The 13,105-nt window shown below is 70.2% G+C and overlaps 1 protein-coding gene across 4 annotated transcripts in view; it reads left to right on the top strand.

Moving 5' to 3' along the window:
• Nucleotides 1-2,709: 2,709 nt before the first annotated feature.
• Nucleotides 2,710-13,105, top strand: part of TPM2 (tropomyosin 2) — a 42,430-nt gene continuing 32,034 nt past the window's right edge. Inside the window, exons 1-2 of one of the 4 annotated variants that reach the window (XM_075914742.1) lie at nt 2,710-2,902; nt 4,667-4,792. In XM_075914742.1, the coding sequence (XP_075770857.1) occupies nt 2,789-2,902; nt 4,667-4,792 (240 nt within the window). In that variant the 5' untranslated portion in view covers nt 2,710-2,788. The remainder of the gene's footprint in view (nt 2,903-4,666; nt 4,793-13,105) is intronic. The other 3 variants (XM_075914741.1, XM_075914740.1, XM_075914739.1) reach the window with 3 other exon arrangements.

A 13,105-nucleotide genomic window follows, 5' to 3' on the forward strand; every position in this document is an offset into this window, starting at 1 on the left:
CGCAGCGGGACCGGGGGTCTCTCGGGGGCGCAGTGGGGGCCGGGGGTCTCTCTGGGGCGCAGTGGGCCCGGGGTCTCTCTGGGGCGCAGTGGGCCCGGGGCTCTCTCGGGGGCGCAGCGGGGTGGGGTCTCTCTGGGTGTTGCAGCGGGGCGGGGGGTCTCTCGGGGGCGCAGCGGGGGCGGGGGTCTCTCGGGGGGCGCAGCGGGGGCCGGGGGTCTCTCGGGGGCGCAGTGGGCCCGGGGGTCTCTCGGGGGCGCAGCGGGGGCGGGGTCTCTCGGGGTGTGCAGCGGGGCGGGGGTCTCTCGGGGGCGCAGTGGGACCGGGGGTCTCTCGGGGGCGTGGCGGGGGTCTCTCGGGGGGCGTGGCGGGGGTCTCTCGGGGGCGGAACGTGGGCCGGGGGTCTCTCTGGGGCGGAGCGGGGACGGGGTCTCTCGGGGGCGCGGCGGGGACGGGGGTCTCTCGGGGGCGCGGCGGGGACAGGGGTCTCTCTGGGTGTGCGGCGGGGGTGGGGGTCTCTCGGGGGCGCGGCGGGGCCGGGGGTCTCTCGGGGTGTGCGGCGGGGGCGGGGGTCTCTCGGGGTGTGCAGCGGGGGCGGGGGTCTCTCGGGGCGCGGCGGGGCCGGGGGTCTCTCGGGGGCGCAGCGGGGCCGGGGGTCTCTCTGGGTGTGCAGCGGGGGCCGGGGGTCTCTCGGGGGCGCGGCGGGACCGGGGGTCTCTCGGGGGCGCAGTGGGGGCCGGGGGTCTCTCTGGGGCGCAGTGGGCCCGGGGCTCTCTTGGGGGCGCAGCGGGGTGGGGGGTCTCTCTGGGTGTGCAGCGGGGGCGGGGGTCTCTCGGGGGCGCAGCGGGGGCGGGGGTCTCTCGGGGGCGCAGCGGGGGCCGGGGGTCTCTCGGGGGCGCAGTGGGGGCGGGGGTCTCTCGGGGTGTGCAGCGGGGGCGGGGGTCTCTCGGGGGCGCAGTGGGACCGGGGGTCTGTCGGGGGCGTGGCGGGGGTCTCTCGGGGGCGTGCGGGGGTCTCTCGGGGGCGGAACGGGGCCGGGGGTCTCTCTGGGGCGGAGCGGGGCCGGGGGGTGTCTCGGGGGCGCGGCGGGGACGGGGGTCTCTCGGGTGTGCGGCGGGGGCGGGGGTCTCTCGGGTGTGCAGCGGGGGCGGGGGTCTCTCGGGGGCGCGGCGGGGACCGGGGGGTCTCTCGGGGGCGCAGCGGGGCCGGGGGTCTCTCGGGGGCGCGGCGGGGGGCGGGGGTCTCTCTGGGTGTGCGGCGGGGCCGGGGGTCTCTCGGGGGCGCGGCGGGGGCGGGGGTCTCTCGGGGTGTGCGGCGTGGCCGGGGGTCTCTCGGGGGCGCGGCGGGGGCGGGGGTCTCTCTGGGGCGCGGCGGGGGCGGGGGTCTCTCGGGGTGTGCGGCGTGGCCGGGGGTCCTCTCTGGGGGCGCGGCGGGGCGGGGGTCTCTCGGGGGCGCGGCGGGGCCGGGGTCCTCTCTGGGTGTGCGGCGGGGCCGGGGGTCTCTCGGGGGCGCAGTGGGGCCGGGGTCTCTCTGGGTGTGCGGCGGGGCCGGGGGTCTCTCTGGGGGCGCGGCGGGGCCGGGGGTCTCTCTGGGTGTGCAGCGGGGCCGGGGGTCTCTCTGGGGGCGCGGCGGGGCCGGGGGTCTCTCGGGGGCGCGGCGGGGCCGGGGTCTCTCTGGGTGTGCGGCGGGGCCGGGGGTCTCTCGGGGGCGCAGTGGGGCCGGGGGTCTCTCTGGGTGTGCAGCGGGGCCGGGGGTCTCTCTGGGGGCGCGGCGGGGCCGGGGGTCTCTCTGGGTGTGCAGCGGGGCCGGGGGTCTCTCTGGGTGTGCAGCGGGGCCGGGGGTCTCTCTGGGGGCGCGGCGGGGCCGGGGGTCTCTCTGGGTGTGCAGCGGGGCCGGGGGTCTCTCTGGGTGTGCGGCGGGGCCGGGGGTCTCTCTGGGTGTGCGGCGGGGCCGGGGGTCTCTCGGGGGCGCAGCGGGGGCCGGGGGTCTCTCTGGGGGGCGCGGCGGGGCCGGGGGTCTCTCGGGGGCGCGGCGGGGCCGGGGGTCTCTCTGGGGGCGCGGCGGGGCCGGGGGTCTCTCTGGGGGCGCGGCGGGGCCGGGGGTCTCTCGGGGGCGCGGCGGGGCCGGGGGTCTCTCGGGGGCGCGGCGGGCCGGGGGTCTCTCTGGGTGTGCAGCGGGGCCGGGGGTCTCTCTGGGTGTGCAGCGGGGGCCGGGGGTCTCTCGGGGCGCAGCGGGGGCCGGGGGTCTCTCTGGGTGTGCAGCGGGGGCCGGGGGTCTCTCTGGGTGTGCAGCGGGGCCGGGGGTCTCTCGGGTGTGCAGCGGGGCCGGGGGGTCTCTCGGGGGCGCAGCGGGGGCCGGGGGTCTCTCTGGGTGTGCAGCGGGGCCGGGGGTCTCTCTGGGGGCGCGGCGGGGCCGGGGGTCTCTCGGGGGCGCAGCGGGGGCCGGGGGTCTCTCTGGGCTCCGGGGAGGGGCCGGGGGTCTCTCTGGGCTCCGGGGAGGGGCAGGGTTCCCGGCGCGGGGGCGCGGGGCGGGGTCTCCGGTTCCGGGTCCCCGGGGTCGCAGCCCGGCCGGGTGCTGCCGCTGTCCCGCCCCTCCCGGCTGGGCTCGCGAGCCAGTCCCTAAAAGGTGCTCGGCGGCCGCCGGGGGAGGGTCCGGGCCCCGCGGCTCCTCCCGCCCCCTCCGCGGCTTTTAGGAGCGACCGCGGCGCCGGGGCCCCAGAGCTCGCTCAGCCCCGCTCCAGCCGCTCCAGCCCCGCTCCCGAGCCGCCCGGTCTCCGCCCCGCGCCGCAGCCATGGACGCCATCAAGAAGAAGATGCAGATGCTGAAGCTGGACAAGGAGAACGCGATCGACCGCGCCGAGCAGGCCGAGGTGGACAAGAAGCAGGCGGAGGATCGCTGCAAGCAGGTGGGGCGGGCCGCGAGCCCCCAGTTCCCCTCCGAGCCCCCAGTGCCCCCTCGGAGTCCCCCTAAGTCCTCAGGCAGCGCCCCCAGGACCCCTGTGCCCCCTCGGAGTCCCCCCAGGAGTCCCCCTAAGTCCTCAGGCAGCGCCCCAGGACCCCTGTGCCCCCTCGGAGTCCCCCCAGGAGTCCCCCTAAGTCCTCAGGCAGGCGCCCCCAGGACCCCTGTGCCCCCTCGGAGTCCCCCCAGGAGTGCCCCCCAAGTCCTCAGGCAGCGCCCCCAGGACCCCTGTGTCCCCTCGGAATCCCCCCAGGAGTGCCCCCCAAGTCCTCAGGCAGCGCCCCCAGGACCCCTGTGCCCCCTCGGAGTCCCCCCAGGAGTCCCCCTAAGTCCTCAGGCAGCGACCCCAGGACCCCTGTGCCCCTCGGAGTCCCCCCAGGAGTCCCCCCAAGTCCTCAGGCAGCGCCCCCAGGACCCCTGTGCCCCCTCGGAGTCCCCCCAGGAGTCCCCTAAGTCCTCAGGCAGTGACCCCAGGACCCCTGTGCCCCCTCGGAGTCCTCCCAGGAGTCCCCCTAAGTCCTCAGGCAGTGACCCCAGGACCCTGTGCCCCCTCGGAGTCCCCCCAGGAGTCCCCCCAAGTCCTCAGGCAGCGACCCCAGGACCCCTGTGCCCCTTGGAGCACCCCCAAATCCCCAGACAGTGACCCCAGGACCCCTGTGACCCCTCGGAGTACCCTCCAGGAGCAACCCCAAGTCCCCAGACAGTGACCCCAGGACCCCTGTGCCCCCTTGGAGCACCCCCAAATCCCCAGACCAGTGACCCCAGGACCCCTGTGGACCCCTCGGAGTACCCTCCAGGAGCAACCCCAAGTCCCCAGACAGTGACCCCAGGACCCCTGTGCCCCCTTGGAGTCCCCCCAGGAGCAACCCCAAGTCCCCAGGCAGCCCCCCGTACCCCTCCAAGTCCCCCCAGACAATGTTCTCTTTGCCTCTCTGGGCAGCTCCTCGTCCCAGCCCCCCAAAGTGCCCATGTGGCCCCTTCAGCAGCATCTGGGCAGCATCACCATTCCCCCGAGGAGCATTCCCCCCTGGGTACCACTCCCCTGCAACCTGCCCGAGTGCCCAGGCGGCCCCCTGCACCGTGTCCCAGGAAGTCTTCTCAACACTCCCCCAAACACCCAGGCAGCTCCTCCAGGGGGCACCCCAAGTTCCCAGCAGCCACCCTGCTCAGCACCCCCTGCTGGGCTTAACGCTGCACTGTATCCCCATCCAGGACAGATTAGGCAAGGGGCCAGCACCCCATCCCTCAGAGCACTTTCCCCATAGCCCCTCATTGATAGGCAAGGACCCAGGGGGCTACTGCATGGAACCCCAGGTACCGTGCCAGTCCCACTTGGAGATGGACTCGTGGGGGGACCCAATGCAAATGAGCATCCTGGTCCCCTGCACACCCAGGCACTGGGGTAAGAACCATCCGGCAGCTCGAGCCCTTGGGATGGAGCCAGAACCTCAGGCTGAGCCTGGGGCTCTCCCCCCCACACGGTGTCTGCCCGGGCCTGGGGAGAGGCTGTCCTGGGCTCCCGCCTCCCTGCTCCCTGGAGGGCCAAGGAGTCGTTCCTGGGAGCCCCTGTCTCTGGGGACCCTGCCCAGCACTGTCCCGCTGGCCCCAGGTCCCCGCGCTCAGTGTCCCCGCGCCCCGTTCCTGTGCCAAGCATGCGACTGGGGCCCCTTTGGCCAGGGCTCCCCTAACCCTGCTCTGATCCCCTTCCCAGCTGGAGGAGGAGCAGCAGGCCCTGCAGAAGAAGCTGAAGGGGACGGAGGATGAGGTGGACAAATACTCTGAGTCGGTCAAAGAGGCCCAGGAGAAGCTGGAGCAGGCGGAGAAGAAGGCAGCAGATGTAAGTATGGCCTCCTGGTGGCCCCAATCCCCGGCAGCCAGGGAATCACCTGGGAGGGGGGGGGCAGACGTACGTATGGCCTCCTGGCGGCCCCAATCCCCGGCAGCCAGGGAATCACCTGGGGGGGGGGGGCAGAGGTACGTATGGCCTCCTGGCGGCCCCAATCCCCGGCAGCCAGGGAATCACCTGGGGGGGGGGGCAGAGGTACGTATGGCCTCCTGGCGGCCCCAATCCCCGGCAGCCAGGGAATCACCTGGGGGGGGGGGCAGACGTACGTATGGCCTCCTGGCGGCCCCAATCCCCGGCAGCCAGGGAATCACCTGGGGGGGGGGGGGGCAGACGTACGTATGGCCTCCTGGCGGCCCCAATCCCCGGCAGCCAGGGAATCACCTGGGGGGGGGGGCAGACGTACGTATGGCCTCCTGGCGGCCCCAATCCCCGGCAGCCAGGGAATCACCTGGGGGGGGGGGGGCAGAGGTACGTATGGCCTCCTGGCGGCCCCAATCCCCGGCAGCCAGGGAATCACCTGGGGGGGGGGGCAGACGTACGTATGGCCTCCTGGTGGCCCCAATCCCCGGCAGCCAGGGAATCACCTGGGGGGGGGGGGGGGCAGAGGTACGTATGGCCTCCTGGTGGCCCCAATCCCCGGCAGCCAGGGAATCACCTGGGGGGGGGGGCAGAGGTACGTATGGCCTCCTGGTGGCCCCAATCCCCGGCAGCCAGGGAATCACCTGGGGGGGGGGGGGCAGACGTACGTATGGCCTCCTGGCGGCCCCAATCCCCGGCAGCCAGGGAATCACCTGGGGGGGGGGGCAGACGTACGTATGGCCTCCTGGTGGCCCCAATCCCCGGCAGCCAGGGAATCACCTGGGGGGGGGGGGGCAGACGTACGTATGGCCTCCTGGCGGCCCCCAATCCCTGGCAGCCAGGGAATCACCTGGGGGGGGGGGGCAGACGTACGTATGGCCTCCTGGCGGCCCCAATCCCTGGCAGCCAGGGAATCACCTGGGAGGGGGGGGGGCAGACGTACGTATGGCCTCCTGGTGGCCCCAATCCCCGGCAGCCAGGGAATCACCTGGGAGGGGGGGGGCAGACGTACGTATGGCCTCCTGGCGGCCCCAATCCCCGGCAGCCAGGGAATCACCTGGGAGGGGGGGGGGGCAGACGTACGTATGGCCTCCTGGTGGCCCCAATCCCCGGCAGCCAGGGAATCACCTGGGAGGGGGGGGGGGCAGACGTACGTATGGCCTCCTGGCGGCCCCAATCCCCGGCAGCCAGAGAATCACCTGGGGGAGGGGGGGGCAGACGTACGTATGGCCTCCTGGCGGCCCCAATCCCCGGCAGCCAGAGAATCACCTGGGGGAGGGGGGGGGCAGACGTACGTATGGCCTCCTGGCGGCCCCAATCCCCGGCAGCCAGGGAATCACCTGGGGGGGGGGGGCAGACGTATGTATGGCCTCCTGGCGCCCCCAATCCCCGGCAGCCAGGGAATCACCTGGGGGGGGGGGGGCAGACGTATGTATGGCCTCCTGGCAGCCCCAATCCCCGGCAGCCAGGGAATCACCTGGGAGGGGGGGGGGGCAGACGTACGTATGGCCTCCTGGTGGCCCCAATCCCTGGCAGCCAGGGAATCACCTGGGGGGGGGGGGGGGCAGACGTACGTATGGCCTCCTGGTGGCCCCAATCCCTGGCAGCCAGGGAATCACCTGGGGGGGGGGGGGGCAGACGTACGTATGGCCTCCTGGCGGCCCCAATCCCTGGCAGCCAGGGAATCACCTGGGGGGGGGGGGGGGCAGACGTACGTATGGCCTCCTGGTGGCCCCAATCCCCGGCAGCCAGGGAATCACCTGGGGGGGGGGGGCAGATGTAAGTATGGCCTCCTGGCGGCCCCAATCCCCGGCAGCCAGGGAATCACCTGGGGGGGGGGGGGGGGGCAGACGTACGTATGGCCTCCTGGCGGCCCCAATCCCTGGCAGCCAGGGAATCACCTGGGGGAGGGGGGGCAGACGTACGTATGGCCTCCTGGCGGCCCCAATCCCCGGCAGCCAGGGAATCACCTGGGGGGGGGGGGGGCAGACGTACGTATGGCCTCCTGGCGGCCCCAATCCCTGGCAGCCAGGGAATCACCTGGGGGGGGGGGGGGCAGACGTACGTATGGCCTCCTGGCGGCCCCAATCCCTGGCAGCCAGGGAATCACCTGGGGGGGGCAGACGTACGTATGGCCTCCTGGCGGCCCCAATCCCCGGCAGCCAGGGAATCACCTGGGGGGGGGGGGCAGACGTACGTATGGCCTCCTGGCGGCCCCAATCCCCGGCAGCCAGGGAATCACCTGGGGGGGGGGGGCAGACGTACGTATGGCCTCCTGGCGGCCCCAATCCCTGGCAGCCAGGGAATCACCTGGGGGGGGGGGGGGCAGGACGTACGTATGGCCTCCTGGCGGCCCCAATCCCCGGCAGCCAGGGAATCACCTGGGGGGGGGGGGGCAGACGTACGTATGGCCTCCTGGCGGCCCCAATCCCCGGCAGCCAGGGAATCACCTGGGGGGGGGGGGGCAGACGTACGTATGGCCTCCTGGCGGCCCCAATCCCTGGCAGCCAGGGAATCACCTGGGGGGGGGGGGGCAGACGTACGTATGGCCTCCTGGCGGCCCCAATCCCTGGCAGCCAGGGAATCACCTGGGGGGGGCAGACGTACGTATGGCCTCCTGGCGGCCCCAATCCCCGGCAGCCAGGGAATCACCTGGGGGGGGGGGGGGCAGACGTACGTATGGCCTCCTGGCGGCCCCAATCCCTGGCAGCCAGGGAATCACCTGGGGGGGGCAGACGTACGTATGGCCTCCTGGCGGCCCCAATCCCTGGCAGCCAGGGAATCACCTGGGGGGGGGGGGGGGGGCAGACGTACGTATGGCCTCCTGGCGGCCCCAATCCCCGGCAGCCAGGGAATCACCTGGGGGGGGGGGGGGGGCAGACGTACGTATGGCCTCCTGGCGGCCCCAATCCCCGGCAGCCAGGGAATCACCTGGGGGAGGGGGGGCAGACGTACGTATGGCCTCCTGGTGGCCCCAATCCCTGGCAGCCAGGGAATCACCTGGGGGGGGGGGGCAGACGTACGTATGGCCTCCTGGGAGCCCCAATCCCCGGCAGCCAGGGAATCACCTGGGGGGGGGGGCAGTGGGAACCTCTCCTGGGTGAAGCATTTGAAATCCCATCGCCCACAGCACTTACACTGAGCTGCACTAAACCCTGTGGGGCCTGGCCCAGGAGTGGGGGTGCAGGCCGATGGCGCAAAAGGTGCAGTCTGGCAGGGGAGGTGGTGAGCACGGGTGCAGTCTGCCTGGGTGATGGGAGACGGGGTGCACAGTTTGGGGGTGCAGTCTGCTGGCAATGGGGGCTGGGGTACAGCTGGGGGTGCCGCTGCTGGCAATGGGGGCTGGGGTACAGCTGGGGGTGCTGCTGCTGGCAATGGGGGCAGGGGTACAGCTGGGAGTGCGTCGGCTGGCAGCAGGGGGCTGGGGTACAGCTGGGGGTGCTGCTGCTGGCAATGGAGGCAGGGGTACAGCTGGGAGTGCGTCGGCTGGCAGCAGGGGGGTAGGGTACAGCTGGGAGTGTGTCTGCTGGCAGCAGGGGGCTGGGGTACAGCTGGGGATGCGTCTGCTGGCAGCAGGGGGGTAGGGTACAGCTGGGAGTGTGTCTGCTGGCAGCAGGGGGGTAGGGTACAGCTGGGAGTGCGTCTGCTGGCAGCAGGGGGCTGGGGTACAGCTGGGAGTGTGTCTGCTGGCAGCAGGGGGCTGGGGTACAGCTGGGGATGCGTCTGCTGGCAGCAGGGGGCTGGGGTACAGCTGGGGGTGCGTCTGCTGGCAGCAGGGGGCTGGGGTACAGCTGGGAGTGCGTCTGCTGGCAGCAGGGGGCTGGGGTACAGCTGGGGGTGCTGCTGCTGGCAATGGGGGCAGGGGTACAGCTGGGGGTGCGTCTGCTGGCAGCAGGGGGCTGGGGTACAGCTGGGAGTGCATCTGCTGGCAGCAGGGGGCTGGGGTACAGCTGGGAGTGCGTCTGCTGGCAGCAGGGGGCTGGGGTACAGCTGGGAGTGTGTCTGCTGGCATCAGGGGGGTAGGGTACAGCTGGGGATGAGTCTGCTGGCAGCAGGGGGGTAGGGTACAGCTGGGGGTGCGTCTGCTGGCAGCAGGGGCTGGGGTACAGCTGGGAGTGCGTCTGCTGGCAGCAGGGGGCTGGGGTACAGCTGGGGGTGCGTCTGCTGGCAGCAGGGGGCTGGGGTACAGCTGGGGGTGCGTCTGCTGGCAGCAGGGGGCTGGGGTACAGCTGGGGGTGCGTCCGCTGGCAGCAGGGGGCTGGGGTACAGCTGGGGGTGCGTCCGCTGGCAGCAGGGGGCTGGGGTACAGCTGGGGGTGCGTCCGCTGGCAGCAGGGGGCTGGGGTACAGCTGGGGGTGCGTCCGCTGGCAGCGGGGGCTGGGGTACAGCTGGGGGTGCGTCCGCTGGCAGCGGGGGCTGGGGTACAGCTGGGGGTGCGTCCGCTGGCAGCAGGGGGCTGGGGTACAGCTGGGGGTGCGTCCGCTGGCAGCAGGGGGCTGGGGTACAGCTGGGGGTGGGTCTGCTGGCAGCAGGGGGGTAGGGTACAGCTGGGGGTGCGTCTGCTGGCAGCGGGGGGTAGGGTACAGCTGGGGGTGCGTCTGCTGGCAGCAGGGGGCTGGGGTACAGCTGGGGGTGCGTCCGCTGGCAGCAGGGGGCTGGGGTACAGCTGGGGATGCGTCCGCTGGCAGCGGGGGCTGGGGTACAGCTGGGGGTGCGTCCGCTGGCAGCAGGGGGCTGGGGTACAGCTGGGGGTGCGTCCGCTGGCAGCAGGGGGCTGGGGTACAGCTGGGGGTGCGTCCGCTGGCAGCAGGGGGGTAGGATACAGCTGGGGGTGCGTCTGCTGGCAGCAGGGGGCTGGGGTACAGCTGGGGGTGCGTCTGCTGGCAGCAGGGGGGTAGGATACAGCTGGGGGTGCGTCTGCTGGCAGCAGGGGGCTGGGGTACAGCTGGGGGTGCGTCCGCTGGCAGCAGGGGGGTAGGATACAGCTGGGGGTGCGTCTGCTGGCAGCAGGGGGCTGGGGTACAGCTGGGGGTGCGTCTGCTGGCAGCAGGGGGGTAGGATACAGCTGGGGGTGCGTCCGCTGGCAGCGGGGGCTGGGGTACAGCTGGGGGTGCGTCTGACAGATGTGGGGGGAAGGGCACAGTCAGGAGGGGGAGGGGCCCAGAGGTGGCTCTGACGGGGGCAGTGAGCTCTGGCTTGCGGGGGCGAGGGGCGCTCGGGGTTTGCTTTTGGAGAGAGGGTGCCGCTTGCAGCGCTAGCTACGGGCCCCAGGCAGCGCTGCTGGTTCAGCAGCTGGGGCCCAGCTCCGTAGCAGGGACGCGACCATCCCGGGATGTGAGTTGGCCCTGCACCGCACCGTCCTGAGAGGCCTCCTTGACTGACCCACTGGTGCCTGCTGGGCCCAGCCCGGCTCGCCAGCCTCCCATGCAGCTGGGTCAGCAGGAGACGTTCCAGGGGCTTGTCTGGCTGCTGTGACAGAGCCCAGGCCAGCAGGGCACCATGGGCAGGCACAAGAAACCGAGGGCCAGGGAGGCCAGGATGGGAGGCAGGAGGGAGCTGGCTGGAAGGGCCAAGGTTGTAGCTGTGCTTGGGGAAAATCCTTTTCCTCCAGGAGCACTGGGGGCTAAGGGCTCCCTCCCGGTCCCTTGGCAGGACGGGGCCTGGAGCCGCTTTATGTCCCTCCTGAGAAAGCAAACCCTGCCTGAGTGAAGCCTTTGTGTCGGGGCAAGGCGCAGCGAGGAACAGCTGTGTGCCGTCCCCGGCCATGCTGGGCGTGGAGTGGGGTGCAGTAACCTGCTGTGCCACCCTGGGTATTTGACACCCTATAAATAAACCCTCCTTTTCATAGCCAGCCCTTCTTTGATGAAAACCAACTCCGACAGCCAGAGGAGACTCTAATGGGAGCCATCTGGAGCACAGCCAGCAGGGGAAGGGCCAAGCTTTTTAGGATCAAGAGCAAAAATTCAATCCCAGCTGGTGTGCAGAGCTAAATGGGGGAGATGTGTCAAATCTCCAAGGCAGCCACCAAGGACGGGGGAGTCTGGACAAGGACAAGGCTGTGGGTGTGTGGTATGTCCCCTCCCCCTGTCCTGAGTCAGCCAAAAGCTCTGGTTGAGTTCAGGCAGAAAGACCCTCTGACTCTCCCCTCCCAGAAACGTATTGATAGTCCAGGAGAGCCTCAGGCCAGGGGCTGGGCTCTGCAGAAACACACAAGGAGACAGTCCCTGCCCCAGACAGCTTACAATCCCCAAGCACAAGTGTCCTGCACCAGTGTTCCCTCCAATCTTTTCCATCTGTGCGTGGCTTTGTCCATCCATGTGCAGAATAAAATTGTGTCTGCACCATGGCACGTGCACCACCAGTGGAAACAAAAAAACCGGCTGCAGGTGCTCTCTTGGCAGCATTGGAATCAGTCCTGAGTGGCCACACAAGCACCCAGCTTACAGGGAGCCCTGCCCTGCAGGCATCCCAGTCACTTGACCCTGCCCCAACTGGCCGAGTGCTTCCAGGCCAGGCAGCGGTGCTAGTTCTGCGGGGCGCTGGCCTTGTGGCCCTGGGCTCAGCGAGCGCTCCAGGCTGTGACCTCCACCCTGTTCTCTGGCTGCTCTGGGCCGCCTGCTCTCTAGGTCTGGCCTCGGCTCCCTTCGTCGCGAGCCAAACCCTGATGGGAGCCCTGCCCCACGGGCAAACCCTGCAACCAGGCATCTGCGGCGAGGTGCAGCGTCTCCTGGCCTCTGCCTCCGCGCCTGACGCAGCTTCCTGCAGGGCCGGGGCGCTCCTGGGCCCACTGACGTCCGGGGGAGTTTGCCAGCCATTCCCACGAGCCGGGATTTCCCCCTGGTGGCCCTGGCAGGGGGCAGCTGGAGCCAGGCTGGGAAACCTGCCTGTGCAGGAGCGATGCCGGGGGCTGGCTCTCCCAGGGCCAGTGCTGGGCTGAGCTGGCCCCCGTGCACCGGAGTAGCTGACCTGGGCCCATCCGTCTCCAGCTGACAAAGATCTGACCTGCCCCAAAGCCTGGGAGCCGACATTAGACATGTTCAGACGGGAACTCGGTGCTCAGCGGCCGTCAGAAAAGCAACAAGAATGTTGGGAATCAGTGAAAAAGGGACAGAGAATGAGACCGAGGATACCTCACTGCCTCTGCATAAATTCATGGGACGCCACAGCTTAAACACTGCGCACAGACGTGGCTGCCTCCTCTCCAAAACGATCTCTTGGCATTGGAAAAGGGCAAGAAAAATGCTGAGGGGTTTGGAACGGGTCCCTTATGGGGAGAGATTAAAAAGACTTGGACTTGCAGCTTAGAAAAGAGGAGACTAAGGGGGGATATGACAGAGGTCTGTAAAATCATGAGTGGTGTGGAGAAAGTGAATAAGGAAACGTTATTTACTTATTCCCACAATACGGGAACTAGGGGTCACCAATTGAAATGAACAGGGAGCAGGTTTAAAACAAACCAAAGGACGTTTTTCTTCACTCAGCGCACAGTCAACCTGTGGAACTCCTTGCCAGAGGATGTGGTGAAGGCCAGGACTTGAACAGGGTTCAAAAAAGAGCTAGCTAGTTTCCTGGAGGGTAGGTCCACCCATGGCTGTTAGCCAGGCTGGGTAGGGATGGGTCCTGAGCCTGTGGTTGTCTGGAGGTGGGTGACAGGGGAGGGATCCCGTGAGGATTCCCTGGTGTGATCCCTCCCTCTGGGGCACCTGGCATTGGCCGATGTCAGCAGGCAGGACCCTGGGCTGGATGGGCCGTTGGTCTGACCCAGTCTGGCCGCTCTTACGAAGGGGAAGCATGTTACCCACGAGAGTCGCTAACCATTGGGACAACTGGCCAAGGCTGGTGGCGGCTTCTCCACCCCTGGCAGTTTGTAAGTCAGGCCGGGGGGGGAGCTGCTGCCAGTCCAAGGGCTGCCCTCCTGCCTGGTCCCCCGGGGTGTGGCCTCGCAGATCGCAGGGGCCAGCTCTGGGAGTCTGTCGTCCATTGCTCTTCTGGCGAAGGAGGAGGGGCCTCGTGCGGCTGTAGTTAAGCCAGTGAAGAACCCTGGGTTGTAACAAGGATGGCGCCAGTGTGGCTGGCAGGGGGTAAGAGCAGGTTAAACGCCAAGCCCCGGCTCTCCAAGCCTGCAGCTAGGGACTCAGGCTTCCAGGGCTCATGCTATGGAGCTAAAACTAGCCATGGAGCCAGTCCCTGAGGCTGGGCTCCGAGCACCAGCCCTCTCTCCAGTTC

The sequence above is a fragment of the Pelodiscus sinensis genome, unplaced genomic scaffold (genome assembly GCF_049634645.1).
Source record: "Pelodiscus sinensis isolate JC-2024 unplaced genomic scaffold, ASM4963464v1 ctg72, whole genome shotgun sequence".
NCBI lineage: Eukaryota > Metazoa > Chordata > Testudines > Trionychidae > Pelodiscus > Pelodiscus sinensis.